Genomic DNA, 14292 nt, shown 5'->3' with positions numbered 1-14292 from the left:
ATATCATTCCTCAGACATTGTTGAAAAGCCAAATAATCCTCCTGTTGGAAGCCCTCCCCGCTTCCGAGGCTATGGCCACCTGGCCCATTGCCCTGGACCGCTAGTCAGTGGGGATGCTTTAGAAGGTGCTCATTCTTACCTGAGGGGGGAAAAAGAAAAGCAGGGCCCTCTGGTTATGGGTGCCACTGTGCTCCAGTAGCTGCTGGGCATCATAATCTGATGGGAAGGAGGAAATGCTTTGATATCAGTACCTTAAATCTCTGTAGCCAAAGTGTCCACAGCAAATTAGACTACTTCTACTCTATGTTTGATTTTTAGGTGGAGTGATAGCAATATGTTCAAATAGGTTTTTATTCTCTATTTAAAAGTATATTTATAGTATTTTTTCCCTCTTTAGCATGGAGATACAAAACTCCCCACAGGGTGGCATTTGTTGAAAAATTGACCAAGCTTGTCTTAAGCCAGCTGCCTAACTTCTGGAAACTGTGGATTTCATATGTTAATGGAAGCCTTTTCAGTGAGGTATGTATACAAATTTTACTATAGGTGGAGCTAAGTTGTGATTTTCTAGATTTAAACATGTTAGATTCTGAAGTGAGTTTTTAAAACACAGAAGCTCAACATGTATATTGTCGTATATTTTAGGATTACTTAAAAGCATTATACAGCCCTGACACTTAGTAGCCATATGACCTTGAACAAGTTGCTTGATTGTTCTGGGACTCAATTTTTCATCATTTCTAAAAAGAGAATGGTAAGCGTATCTATCTCAACAGGTGACTGTAAGGATTAAATGAGATAATCAAAGAAAAAAGAAAACTTTAACTATTTTCTAGGATTCAGAATCGAGAATAATGCCAGTCATGCAAAATTATGGGCGCAATTATGTGTCTGAGACTGTGAACAAATGATGAAAAAAGGATAACATTTGCAGGTTTCACATAGGTCCAGAATAATTAATATAATTATAAAATTTTCTATTTGGAAAGAATTAAAGAGCATGTAATGCAGCCCCATTGTTATCAGCCTATAGAAGTTTTTATAAGTATTTGCATCTTCATGAGTCACACATTTACTTAGTGTCTAATCAAGATATAATTGGTGGTACAGAAAGCATTAACATGAAGCAATGACTGACCTGTGTGTAGCACATGGAAACCAGACTCATCACTTTATAATCTCATGTTAAGTGCCATTAAAGAACTCCAGTTCCTGGAATGTAGATTATAGTGTCCCTTGCCTTAAGCTGCTAAGGGTACCCCGCTTCTCAGACTGAGAAGACAGCTCTGTTCTTGGCCTCCAGGGGAGAGCTCTTTAAAACCCTGGGAGAGCTGGGAGAGGAAAGGATCTTCCTGGGGATAAAGACTAACTTCCTGCTTCTTTTGGATTTGACAACACAGAAAATGGATGTGGACAAAGGCTGAAATCATTTTTAATTTTTTGCACAAAGACACAGCCTTTGTGGTTTAAAACCCTCTTCCTCAGTCAGGGTTCCTTCATATCTTATTTGACCATGGACATAAATTCATTCTAATATTAAAGGAATAGGGTTATACTCTGGAGATTTTGTTTTCCTTTGTTTTACTTAAATTCTATGTGCCCACTATCTCTTTTAAACCTATCAGTTCCCTAGACCTTTGTGCATATAAATGGTTGGTTATCTAATCCATAAAATGTTTTTTAGTTTATGAAAACAGAAAAACAGTAGTGACGAGAGCAAACTCCTCAGTGCAGAAAAACCAGTCTCTTAAGCATGGCTCACTGATGCAGTTTTTTTTCTTTCTTTAATTTCAGTAGTGTATTGATCACAAGTGAACATTCTAATATTAAAACAGTAAACAACTTTCTTTTCTTTTTGTATCTCTCAGTTATGCCAAAACTCTATTGAAAAGTTAACTATGCAGAAGAAGTTTTCCTTCCATAAAACAAATAACAGGTTTGGCTGGTTTTTATAAATGTAGAGTTGCTTATTGCTGGCTTATGAGAGAAATGCTTTAATTTCAGTTTTGTCCTGAAGAAAGCATGTCTGGGGCTCTGCTTTTGTACATGTCATACGTTGGTTTGTGTCTGTGAATCTCAGCTGGGTGAGATTTGTGTGCTTGCTGTGCTGAGGATGGGTGTAGGGTGTCTTGCCCCCTGTACTATGTAGAACAGAGGACCATGGGCACCAGCTTCCTCTCTGTGTCTGTTCCATCTCTAAACCATATTGCTTATGTGAATGGGAAAGACTAGATGCTGCCTGTGGACAGATGGCATTCGTAGGTTTTCTCACTGAAACATCCTGCGTGGGTCACTCACTAGCTGTGACCTTAGTCATGTTATTTCTCTGTGCCTGCTTCCATAGGGCTGGCTTCAGAATTCAGTGAAGTGTTTATAATACCATCTGGCAGATAAATAAGATAAATAAGAATTTGCTTTTATTATTTGGAATAAAATTTATTCCAGTGTTTGAAATTTCCGTGGCTTGGCATATAATAGGTATTTAGTGAACAAACTTTAGTAACATTAAAAACACTGGGCTGATGTGCTACTAGCATAGAATTGAATGATGTTAAAATGGATTAGCTCACCAAAGAATTCGTCATTTAGTACCATATTATTTGTTTCTAACTAAGTGTTATTTTCTTTTGCATCAGTTCCTACCAGTAGCCTGCCACATGTGGACAGTGGTTGCCCTACCTTAAGTCGTTAGAGTTGTAAAATTCCTAAGAACTTTTTATCTGAGAAAGGGAATTTATTTTCCTTTCTTACAGGTTATACCTACTTATGATAAAAATATAAATGAAATATTTGGTGGTCCTACTTCAGAACTCATGAACAACAATAATATTGGACTGAGGAAATGATTTTAATGAGTTGTACTGAGTTGCATATACCTATGATATTCTACCTATTTATGTTTATAAGTTTAAGATATTATTGCAATAATTATTAATGAAGTATAAGTTACTTTAGAGATTTAGGCATGCTTTTACACTATTTATCCTCTGCTGGGAAGCTGGGAAGTAGGGAGGCTTGGTGGAACTTGTGCACTCTTGTTAGCATGGGAGTGAAATCCAGAACCTCAATGAGTAATGTTGGGACAGGTTCTGGGACTTTTGATAGCTGATATTTAATTTAATATAAGAAAGCTTTCTTATATTTAAACACTAGTTTTTTGAATGTTCTTTTCTTGTTATAGAACTACTTTGTTTTATAACAAGGAGCCTATCTGTTAAAGATTTAGATGAAGTTTTCAACAGTTTACAAAATAGTCAGTTCTTCAAGTCAGTGAAGCCCATATGAAGTAAGGTGAATCAAAACAGTGAAATCTAGCCGTTGCTCTCACCACAAAGTAGTTTTGGTCTGTGTGTGCAGGAAAGAGTTAAGGTTTCTAGTTAACGAAATGGTTGGTAGTAGGTTAAGATCTCACCTTTAGATATATTTTAAGTATATTATTTTTGGATAAAAATTTTCAAGCATAATTCAATCTTTAAAACATAATAATTATTAAATACTAGGAGTTAGCATTTTTAAAAGGCACATAGCTCAAAGTATTATAAATTAAAATTTACTGTGTGCTACAAAATTATATTTTATTTTAAAAATAGGGCAAACTTTATATAATTCATTATGTTGGTGATGATTCTGTATTAAATTAAAACAATAAGTAGCTGTTGTTTTATTAACAATTGAAAAGGGCCTGCCTTACACCCCTCTTCTTTATATGTATTTGGAGACAAATCCTTGAATGTTACCAAATTATTATCTAGTAGATGTCACCATATATTCATGAGCACCTGTTTGGTGAGCAAAATTGTTCTGACAAATTTAGCCTTAATTTTATAATGATGCTTTTTAACAATAGATTTTCACACTTTTCTTTTATTTAAAAAATATATAACAGAACACATGACTATTAAGTAATCTTCCCATTGAACAGTCCTATTACGTACAAAGGTTCAGTGTTAGGTACTATAGAGGATACAAGTAGAGGAGATGCCATCTGACAATCAAGACATGATTTTATACAGCATGTCCCTTTCTGTGCAGCACAGCAGACTATGTCTGTATGTGTCAGGGTTTTCCAGACAAACAGAACCAGTAGGATGTGTATACATATAATGTGCATACACACACACACACACTCATACATAAAGAGACTTATGGAACTGGCATGTGTCATTCTCAAGGTTGACAGGTCCCAAGGTCTGCAGGGTGAGTTGGCAAGCTGGGGACCGAGGAACTCCACTGCTGTATGTTCTAGTTCATTTGCCTTCTGCTCTAAGAAGAGCAGATGTTTCAGTTCAGTTATGAAGGCAGGAAAAGCTCACACTGTCTCAGCTTGAAGGTAATCAAACTGGACATATGCTTGCTTACTTGTAGGAGGGTCAACCCTTTCAGTCTGTTTAGGCCTTCAACTGTTTGTATGAGACCCACTCACATTAGGGAGGGCAATGTGCTTTATCTAGTATACTGAGTTAAATGTAATCTTACAGAAATGCCTTCACAGACACATCCTGTATAACATTTGACCGAATGTCTGGGCTCCCTGCAGCCCAGTAAAGTTGACACATCTGAAGGTTGACAATTAACCATCACAAGGCCCTTAACCAAGACTTAGCTCCGACATTCCAGTAGGGCTAGGCTCCTCAACAGCATCTGAATTCAACACTTGACACAGTCTTCCCAACCCCCAATCTTCACAAAAAACTCTCAAACCTCTGTCCGTCTCTTTTGCTGACGTCTTACAACTCCAGAAGAACTGAATGTGTTGGCCGTAATCATAGAATTATGTCCGGCAGATCTACCTCCAAGAGCCTATCTGTCTTGTTGAGACCCCAAGTGTTCAGGGCAAGCATGCTTTCTTAAATATGTCCAAGAAAGTCCTGCAGAACCCTAACCCTAAGTGATCACTTATTTGCCAATTACCAGGTACTGCTACACATGTGCATGCATATACATGCACACACACATTACACATGTATGCACAAAATATACATGTGTATGCACATGTGCACATTCATCTATATACATGCAGGTATACACAATAGACACATAGACATTACATACACATAAATGTAATATATACATACATGTGTATATATACATGTACATGCTATATATAGACACACACACATAAATTTTAAATCATGTATATACCATAAATAAAACAGTGATCAAGATAAGCATTACCTTTCCCTTCTAGAGAGAGAGAGAAACATAATAATTTTTAGAAAAATTATCATAAGTTCTGATAATAGCTATGGAAGAAAGAAATAGAGTCCTTAAAAAAAATATTAGTGGGGTGGAGGTCGGGGATGCTGTCTTTGTAGAGATGACATTTAAGCTGACACTTGTCACATGAGCAGGAAAAAGCCACGCCAAGGATCAGGGAAGCACGTACCAAGACAGTAAGAATGACAACCGCAGTGCCAAGAAGGGAGCTTGGCATCTCTGAGAAATGGGGAAAAAGCTGCAAGGAGCGGAGCATGCTGAGTAATGGCAAGGGTATCAGGAGGGACAGTCTGCTGGCAGAGTACTTCATCACAGACCACAGACAGGGGTGAATGACCAGCTTTCTGGTTGTAAAAAGACTACTTTGGCTGCTTACATAATGAGTGGGGAAGCCATTGAGGCTCTCCGGGCAGGAAACTGGTGGTTTGGATGAAAGTTCTGTCAATGGAATTGGACAGCAATTGAGAGGTTTGATTTGTATTTTGGAGATAGTGTTGATGGTTCCTAATGATGGATCAGATGAAGAAGAGGAGGACAGGGATTCAAATGTAGCTTCCAAATGGGCTCCTGCATGAGAAGGTTTGCCATTTACAAAGTCAGAAAGCCTTGAGGAAGAACATGCTTGGAGGAAAGATCAGTCTTATATTTCTGATGTGTTGGATTTGAGATTCCCATTGGTTATTCAAGAGGAGACATTGAGTGGGCAATTTGAGATTCATATCTGGGTCTCGTCTCAGGGGAAATATTTGGGCTGGAGATAACATTTGGGAGACATTAGTTAGAAATGACATTTGAAGCCATGGGAACAAATTGGAAAGTATAGAGAGAAAAGAGAGAAGAAGGTGTCCAAGACCAAGACCTGACAAACCACATTTAGTGAATAGCCATTTATCACCTCAGTGAGCAGGGCATTCATTTGTTCTTCTACACCTTGGGCCCATATCACCAACGGTGTTCTTTGTTCTGACCATTGTGCTGGACAAAAACACAAAGCAATGGACTTTCCTGAGTGGGCATGACTACTCCCTCATAGAAAAACCCAGAGCAGTCAGTCTCCCTCTTGTGGCCATGTCTAAAGCCAATCACCTGGGCTCATCTCCCTACCTCCTGTTGTCTAGACTGCAGCCATGCTCACCTGGACAACTGCAGCATCTGCTGGCTGGTCACACGCCCACACTGCTCCCTCTTTTCATTTCTTACTTTAGCCTAATCACATCACTCTGCTTCTTAAAAACACTTGAATTCCCATTTGTCTTCAAAATAAAGGAAAAATCAATTTTTAGTTAAATCCTGGTATGCAAAGAATTTTGTGTCAGTGACCAGTGAACTCAGAAGTTAGCTTTTTGAATGATTATTTAAGTGAATTCTGAGTTTAGTTTTTTTTTTTATGTAGAGGAGAATTTTTGTATTTATTAAATTTAAAATTTCAGATTCAGGGGATACAAAGGCATGTTTGTTACAAGGGTGTATTGCATACTGGTAGGAACTGGACCTGAGCTGTCCCCATTTTCCAAATAGTGAACAGTGTACCCAATTGGTAGCTTCAGAACCCTCATTTCCCTTCCTGCCTTCCCCCTTTTAGTCCCCAGTGTCTGTTATTTTCATCTTTATGTTCATTTAGCTTTCCCACCCAAGTGAGAACATGTAGTTTTCGGTTTTCTGTTTCTGAGTTAGTTCACTTAGGATGATGTTCTCCAGCTCCATCCATGTTGCTGCAAAGGACATGATTTTATTCTTTTTTATGACTACGTAGTATTCATGGTGTATATATACCACATTTTCTTTATCCAGTCAATTGTCAGTGGGCACTTGGGTTGATTCTATGATTTTTGCTATTTGTGAGTAGTGCTACAATGACTATATATGAGTGCAAGTATCTTTTTATATAATGATTTCTTTTCCTTTGAGTAGATACCCAGTAGTGGGATTTCTGGGTGGAATGGTAATTCTTTTTATAGTTCTTGAGAAATCTCCATACTGTTTTCCATAGAGGTTGAACTAGTTTACAATCCCTCCAACAGTGTATGAGTGTGCCCTTTTCTTCACATCTCTGCCAACGTCTGTTCTTTGCCTTTTTAATAACCATTCAAGATTATTCAAGATAATATTGCATTGTGATTTTAATTTACATTTCTGTGATGATTAGTGATGCTGAGCATTTTTTCATATGTCTGTTGGCCACTGTATGTGTTTTTTTGAGAAATGTCTGTTCTTGTTCTTTGCTCACTTTTTGATTCTTTTTTTTATGTTGAGTTGTTTGAGTTCCTTGTAGATTCTGGTCCTTTGAGGCATAATGTGCAGATAGTTTCTCCTGTTTTGTAGCTTTCTCTTCACTCTGTTGATTATTTATTTTGCTGGCAGAAGCATTTTAATTTAAGTCCCATTTGTCTATTTTGTTTTTGTTGCATTTGCTTTTGGAGTCTTGGTCGTAAAGTCTATGCCTGGGGCAATGTCCAGAAGAGTTTTTTTTCTAGGTTTTCTTTTCATATTTTTATAGTTTCAGCTCTTACATTTAAGTCTTTAATCCATCTTGAGTTAATGTTTGTATACAATGAGAGCTAGAAAGATCTAGTTTCATTCTTCTGTATTGTTAGCCAGTTTTTTCAGTGCCATTTATTGAATATAGTGTCCTTTTCCCATTGTTTATTTTTGTCAGTTTGTTGAAGGTCAGTTGGTTTTAGGTATGTATGGGTTTTTGTGTCTGCGTTCTCTGTTCTGTTCTATTGATCTGTCTGTTTTTGTACAGTACCATACTGTTTTAGTTACTGTAGCCTTGTAGTATAATTTGAAGTCTGTCAATGTGGTACCTCCATATTTATTCTTTTTACTTAGGATTGCTTTGGCTATTTGAGCTCTTTTTTTTGCTTCCATATAAACTTTAGAATTGTTTTTTCTAGTTCTGTGAAAAAGATGTTCCTATTTTAATAGGGATTGCATTGAATCTGTAGATTGCTTTGGGCAATATGGTCATTTTAACAATGTTAATTCTTCTGATCCATGAGCATGGAATGTTTTTCCATTTGTGTCATCTACAATTTCTTTTTTTGTGTATGTTCTATAATTCTCCTTGTATATATCTTTCACCTCCTTGGTTAAATATATTCCTAGGGTTTTTTTTTTAATGGCTATTGTAAATGGGACTGAGCTCTTGATTTGGTTCTTGATTTAAGCATTATTGATGTATAGATATACCACTGATTTTTGTATCCTGATTCTGTATCCCAAAACTTTACTGAGCCAGTTATCGGGTCTAAGAGTCTCTTAAAGAAGTCTTTAAGATTTTCTAGATACAGAATCAGGTTATCTGTGAACTGAGATAGTTTGACTTCCTCCTTGGTAATTTGGATGTCATTTATTTCTTTTTCCTGCCATATTGCTCTGGCTAGGACTTCTAGTACTCTGTTGAATAAAGGTGGTTGGACTTAGTTTTTTATATATGCCTTTAATTCTTTCAAAACAAAAGTGTGTTTCTACAGAGAAAAAAAAAGATAAAGATGGCACCTTTTAATACAAAATTTAAAACTAATTGTAAATTCTAGTTTGAAGGTTATATATCTATGTGTGTACTCACTATTTTTTATCAGGCATGGTTAATATTTTTGTTCAATATGTCCAACAATCCTAATTAGCCCTTCTTTTAATTAGTGTGTCAGTGTGTTCATTTTATAAACAAACTCTACATGCAGTTTCTCTAGCTTATACCTAAATGCATATATATGTATATGCCTACACATATATAATACTTACTTGTATTCTAAAATTAATTTAAAGCCAATATTATAATCATTTATAATGCTTCTGTTATTAACTGAAAGACCACTTGATATGTCATGTATTAACATGTAATGTAATGTATTACATGTCATGTAATAATACATGAGAGTTTTATCTTTTTGCATTATATCAGCGGTCAGAATTCTTTTACATTTTATAATTTTTTTATTGCTTGTTTATTTGGAAAGTTTCTTAGGCTTGTCTTTCTAGGGCATTTTGTATAATGATATTTAGTTACTAAAAAAATTGTTAATAAAAAGTTAAGTAAAAAAGAATTGAACATATTTTTCTTTTAACCAATATAGTTTTCCAGATGTTACTTTAAGAAGAAAGAGAAATATCAGATGATAACATGAGTTACATCAGTAAATGAAGAAAAAATTAAATCTAGAAAGATTATTTTTTCCTAAGTGATACTATAAAATCTCTGCAAGAAGCGCAATGATTCATGTGATTTTAAAAATAAAATGGTGGATATAATGTTTGTATTCATAAATATTTACCAAGGGAATGAACTGGATGCCCTAAGATTACTATATATTAATTTAGAGTTTACTCTTTCTTTTATTTCTGTACTAGCTAATGAGAAATGATGTTGAGAATGTTATCATGGGTATGATACTTTATGGTTTAATCATATGAAATTGTTGATGAAAATGACATATGAAATTCACCTATAAAATCAGTAGTTTCAACTTAATTTTTAGGTTTATTTATGGGAATTGTACCTAAAGGTTTTAGAAAGATAAATAACTTCCTGTTGGAATAAAAGAAGTTTTCTAATTAATAATCCTTTAATCGGAAACTTAGAATATGTCTTGAGCATTCCTTTTAATCAGGTTGTAACCATATTTTATTCTCTATATACAAAAGCTAAGGCACTTTTTATTTTTATAAATTATTTCTAATATGTTTTATTTTGTTTTTTAATTTTTAAGACGGCCGAGAAGTCAGGCCAGATTGAAAGATCAAAGAATGTAAGGCAAAGACAAAATGATTTTAAGGTAAGTTAAGGATAAGTATGTACACTTTTTCACAAGGTAGGGCTTTCTCATCCAGAGTTGTTACTAGGAGACTTTATATTCAAGATACTCATTATTACTAGGCACAATCTTTTAGTTAATTTAACCAGGTAAAGACATTTTAATGTAATTTTGCTTGTTTGTGTTTTTCCAGAAAATGATTCAGGAAGTAATGCACTCCCTTGTGAAGCTGATTCGTGGGGCCTTGCTTCCACTCAGCATCCGGGATGGGGACTCTCGGCAGTTCGGAGGCTGGGAGGTGAAGTCTGAGTTGTCTGGACAGTGGCTAGCGCATGTCATTCAGACCATGAGGTAAATATGGACAGATTCTCATACAAATGAGTTATTTTGTTTTTTTATTTTTGCTTTCTGGGGAAAAAAAAAAAACTCAGTATGGGATAAGACTTTTAATGTATTCAACAAAGAAGAAATTTTACTTTTCTTTCTCTCTAACCTTTTGCCTCCATCGTTTCCCATTTGTCATCAAAACAAAGCCTTAAACACTCCTGGTGTTTATGTTGGATGAGGACGCATACCACTTGTGAATCTTTATTGTTTATGCCTGTTGTACGACAGTCCTTGCTGTGGTCTGTCTTTCTCGGTTTACGAACTGATGCTATAGCTCATAAGCTTCATGAGGAGCGAGTTATTGGATGACCAAAGTGATAGCAGGAAGTGCTTTGGGATGCCCATCTACTTACTTTTGTTTTGTTGTGTTTGTTTGGCAGGCTTACTTATGAATCATTGACAGCTCTTGAAATTCCTAATGACATGTTGCAGACGATCCAGGATCTCATCTTGGATCTCCGAGTACGTTGTGTAATGGTCACATTGCAACACACAGCAGAAGGTGTGTTTAGAAAGATTGATGACATTGACTGGACAAATTTGAATATGCCACGTCCTTTCAGTTTCCAGATACTTGAAAATAAGACACTATTATTCTAATGGAAATTTAAATATATAAGTTCATCTTATTTCTGGCTGCTCAATATAATTTTTTTCCCTTTTTAAAGAAATTTCTTTTCAAATCAGTTTAGTTGAGAAGCAAGACCATATAGAAATTAAGGTGGATACACTTGAAAATATTTAAGGAAGCCGGGCTCGGTGGCTCAGCCTGTAATCCTGCGCCTTTGGGAGGCTGAGGTGAGTGGATTGCCTGAGCCTGCGGGTTTGAGACCCACCTGGGCAGCGAGACCTCATCTCTACAATAAATCAAAAAATCAGCCGGGCGTGGTAGTGGATGCCTGTAATTCCGGCTACTTGGAAGGCTGAGGCCGAAGGATCGCCGGAGCTCAGCAGGTCGAGGCTGCGGTGGCCGGGAGTGGCCACTGCACTCCAGTCTGGGTGACAGAGTGAGACTCCAATTCAAAAAAAAGAAAGTATTTAAGGATATAAGAATACCCTTTGTTAAATGTTAATTAGAAAATGAAGGATAGAAAATGTATATAAAATGTGATCCCAGTTTTGAAAATATATATGTGTATATTTTTAAAATTTAATTTAGAAAAATCAATGTGTAATTGGAAGGAAGATTATTAGCAGCAATTATCAATAATTGCTAATTATTCCTTGGTCCCATAGATTCCATAGTTTGACTGACTGCTCAAACTTGAATTCTCTGGATTCTAGAAATTATAGATGATTCTTAGTTTCTGTATATATTTTAAATTTTTCAGGGTTCTCTACATAAAATCATAAAAAGCAATAAAGGTTATTTTTACAAAGCAACCTTTAGATATCACATATTTTGAGAAACAATCGAGAACATTGCTGTAAATGATGTATGCCATTACTATCTACCACCAGTCTTCTTAGGTAGGAAGTTTATGTCTCCACAGATTGGTGGCTAATAACCTGTGTAAATGTAGAGCAAGTTGAATCCAGATGAGAAACTAAACATTCCTCTCTTAATTCATCCTCTTCCCCTGCCCTGGAAACCTGAGCTAGCCTGCAACAATGAAGGTTTGAACAGGTGGCATTCCTTTTGCCAATATGAAAATCATACTGCCATTATCAGGAAAGTATAGGATTCAACCAGAAGCAAAATTATTCACCAGAAGTTTTATGAAAAGCAGTGTTTTACAACTTACTTTGTACATGTCTGGCATTATCAGGAGAACTGAATAAGTAATGCATTTACTGTCTCGGTTTGTCATTATGCCTATTCTAGAATTCTTCAAATTGGGCTATGCAGGGGAAAATTTGTTTACATTAATGTTTTATTTTTAGAAATCCAATGAATAATACATATTTAAAATTCTCAAGTCTACCAAAATTATATATTTTTTTAGTTTCACCAAGTTTTAACAAATCTCTATGAAACAATTAAAATAGATTTTTTTCCTCCATAAAGTTCAGTGAGATAAATATATTAAAAGTATTTGTGTGCTTGTTTTCCATGTAGAAATAAAGAGATTAGCTGAAAAGGAAGACTGGATTGTTGATAATGAAGGACTCACTTCTCTAGTAAGTTTAAGTTCTTTTAAATTATTAGTCATTATTGTATATTATATTAAAAGTAAATGATTTATTAATAAAGAGCATATGTTCTCTACATTGCAACTCTAAATAATTTCTAGAAATAAAAATATAAACTTCTTGGAGTTTTCCTTCTCAGAGTCATTTTTGCTTAACATTAACTAGAAATATTACAAAATTAATGAAAACAGGCTGCTTTTGGAGTGATTCTTCTTCATCCTGTATAACTTACTATTTTTGTTTGCATTACATTTTTTAAAAAATAGAATATGCTTAGTTCTTAGTTACCCAACAATTTGAATTTTAAAGAAAAGCAGGATACAAAAACAAACTATCACTGGCTTCCAAGCCAAAGCTAACCAAACAGATGAACAGAAACAACCACCACAAACCTCTCCAGGTATATTCAGAGGTCGGGCAGGCAACTATAATCTGTTCATTCTGGAATCATCATCTTTTCTGATCGGATTTTTAGGTTTCAAAATATCTTTGAAAATCTTTTTTATGATTTATCTGTTTTCGCTGTCCTCTAAGTGGGTGTGCCAGTTACGAAGACTTGCCAGCTGCTGAAACAAAGCAGGGACTTCCTATTTCTCATACTGGCCTGGTAGCCTGGGCATGGAGTCAGTGCCCAAGAATCCCCTCTATCCATCTTCCCTGTAACCCCTTACACTGGCTTCTACTCAGGATGGCCTCGTGGTCACTACTGGTCTCACTGCTATCCCAGGAGACACACCTGACACCTCTTCATGTCTGACTGGCCAGAATGCATTCACATGCCCACCCATCAGCAACAGGGGCTGAGAAAATGGGGTTTTTCCGTAGAGCACATGGATGCTCCCAATAAATTTTGTATTACCTTATTAAGAAAAAAAGGAGAAAATAAATCCTATGGAGGCAACTAAGAGTATCTGACTTTGATAAGGAAACTAACACAAAATGGTCTTGACTTGCCCAAATTTACAAACCAGTGATGAGCCAGACTGTTGAGAAGCCTACATAAAATTGCCCTACATAAAATTTCTTCATTTTCTTGAATTTCTCTACAATCATTGTTCAGCATCCAAGGAAGATTTGTTCTAGGACCCCCTCATGATACCAAAATCCAAGGATGCTCAAGCCCCTCGAGCTCTTGGTATTTGTAGGTTCTGCATCCAACTGGTTCCACTTGATTGGATTCGCAGATGCGGAACTCAAGGCTATGAAGGACTGACTTTACTTCCTAAGAACAGTCTTCTTGTAGGGGTGGGGATTTTTTGACTCGTTCTATTCTTCTAAAAATATCTTAATATAAATATATGCAATTTTACCTTATTTTATGTAACTGTGGTTTAGAAAAGCAATGCTTACTAACAATTTTTTGCAAATTAAATCGTGCTAGAAATGAGTTAGAGAAGATTATTATTTTTAATAAGTCAATCTTAAAGGATTTTTTAAATAAAAATATTTAGTTGATTGGGTTTATTCTATTTGTCACAATTATTTGTATTCAAATACAAACTAGTTTGTAATTGATTCTTCCTCACAATAAATTTTTAGAGAAAGAAAGTGGTGGGTAGATGTTCACTCTCCATTTTGTCATTCTGTGGACTGTCTCCCCACACTCTTGATGGTTTCTTTTGCTTTGCAGAAGCTTTTCAGTTTGATAAGGTACCACTTGTGTATCTTATCTCTTATGCATCATGTCTTAATTTGTAAAGAGGGAGCAGGTACTTCTTCACAGTAATGTGGGTTAGGATGAAGTGTGATACTGTGGACCAAAGCACTTGGTAATCTGCAAAGTTTTGGCCAAACTTAA

General features: G+C 35.7%; 1 protein-coding gene across 1 annotated transcript in view; it reads left to right on the top strand.

Moving 5' to 3' along the window:
- Positions 1–397: 397 nt before the first annotated feature.
- EXOC2 (exocyst complex component 2) overlaps positions 398–14292 on the top strand; it is a gene marked incomplete at its 5' end in the record, with an annotated part of 84075 nt that continues 70180 nt past the window's right edge. The window contains 5 exons of the mRNA XM_008054025.1: positions 398–522; positions 9930–9995; positions 10168–10325; positions 10742–10863; positions 12421–12482. Coding sequence (XP_008052216.1) covers positions 398–522; positions 9930–9995; positions 10168–10325; positions 10742–10863; positions 12421–12482 — 533 coding nt within the window. The remainder of the gene's footprint in view (positions 523–9929; positions 9996–10167; positions 10326–10741; positions 10864–12420; positions 12483–14292) is intronic.

This window comes from Carlito syrichta, unplaced genomic scaffold, assembly GCF_000164805.1.
Source record: "Carlito syrichta isolate Samal-C Ts95f unplaced genomic scaffold, Tarsius_syrichta-2.0.1 Scaffold288962, whole genome shotgun sequence".
Taxonomy (NCBI): Eukaryota; Metazoa; Chordata; class Mammalia; order Primates; family Tarsiidae; genus Carlito; species Carlito syrichta.
Note: the sequence above shows the minus strand (reverse complement) of the source record. Positions and strands in the feature narration are given on the sequence as shown.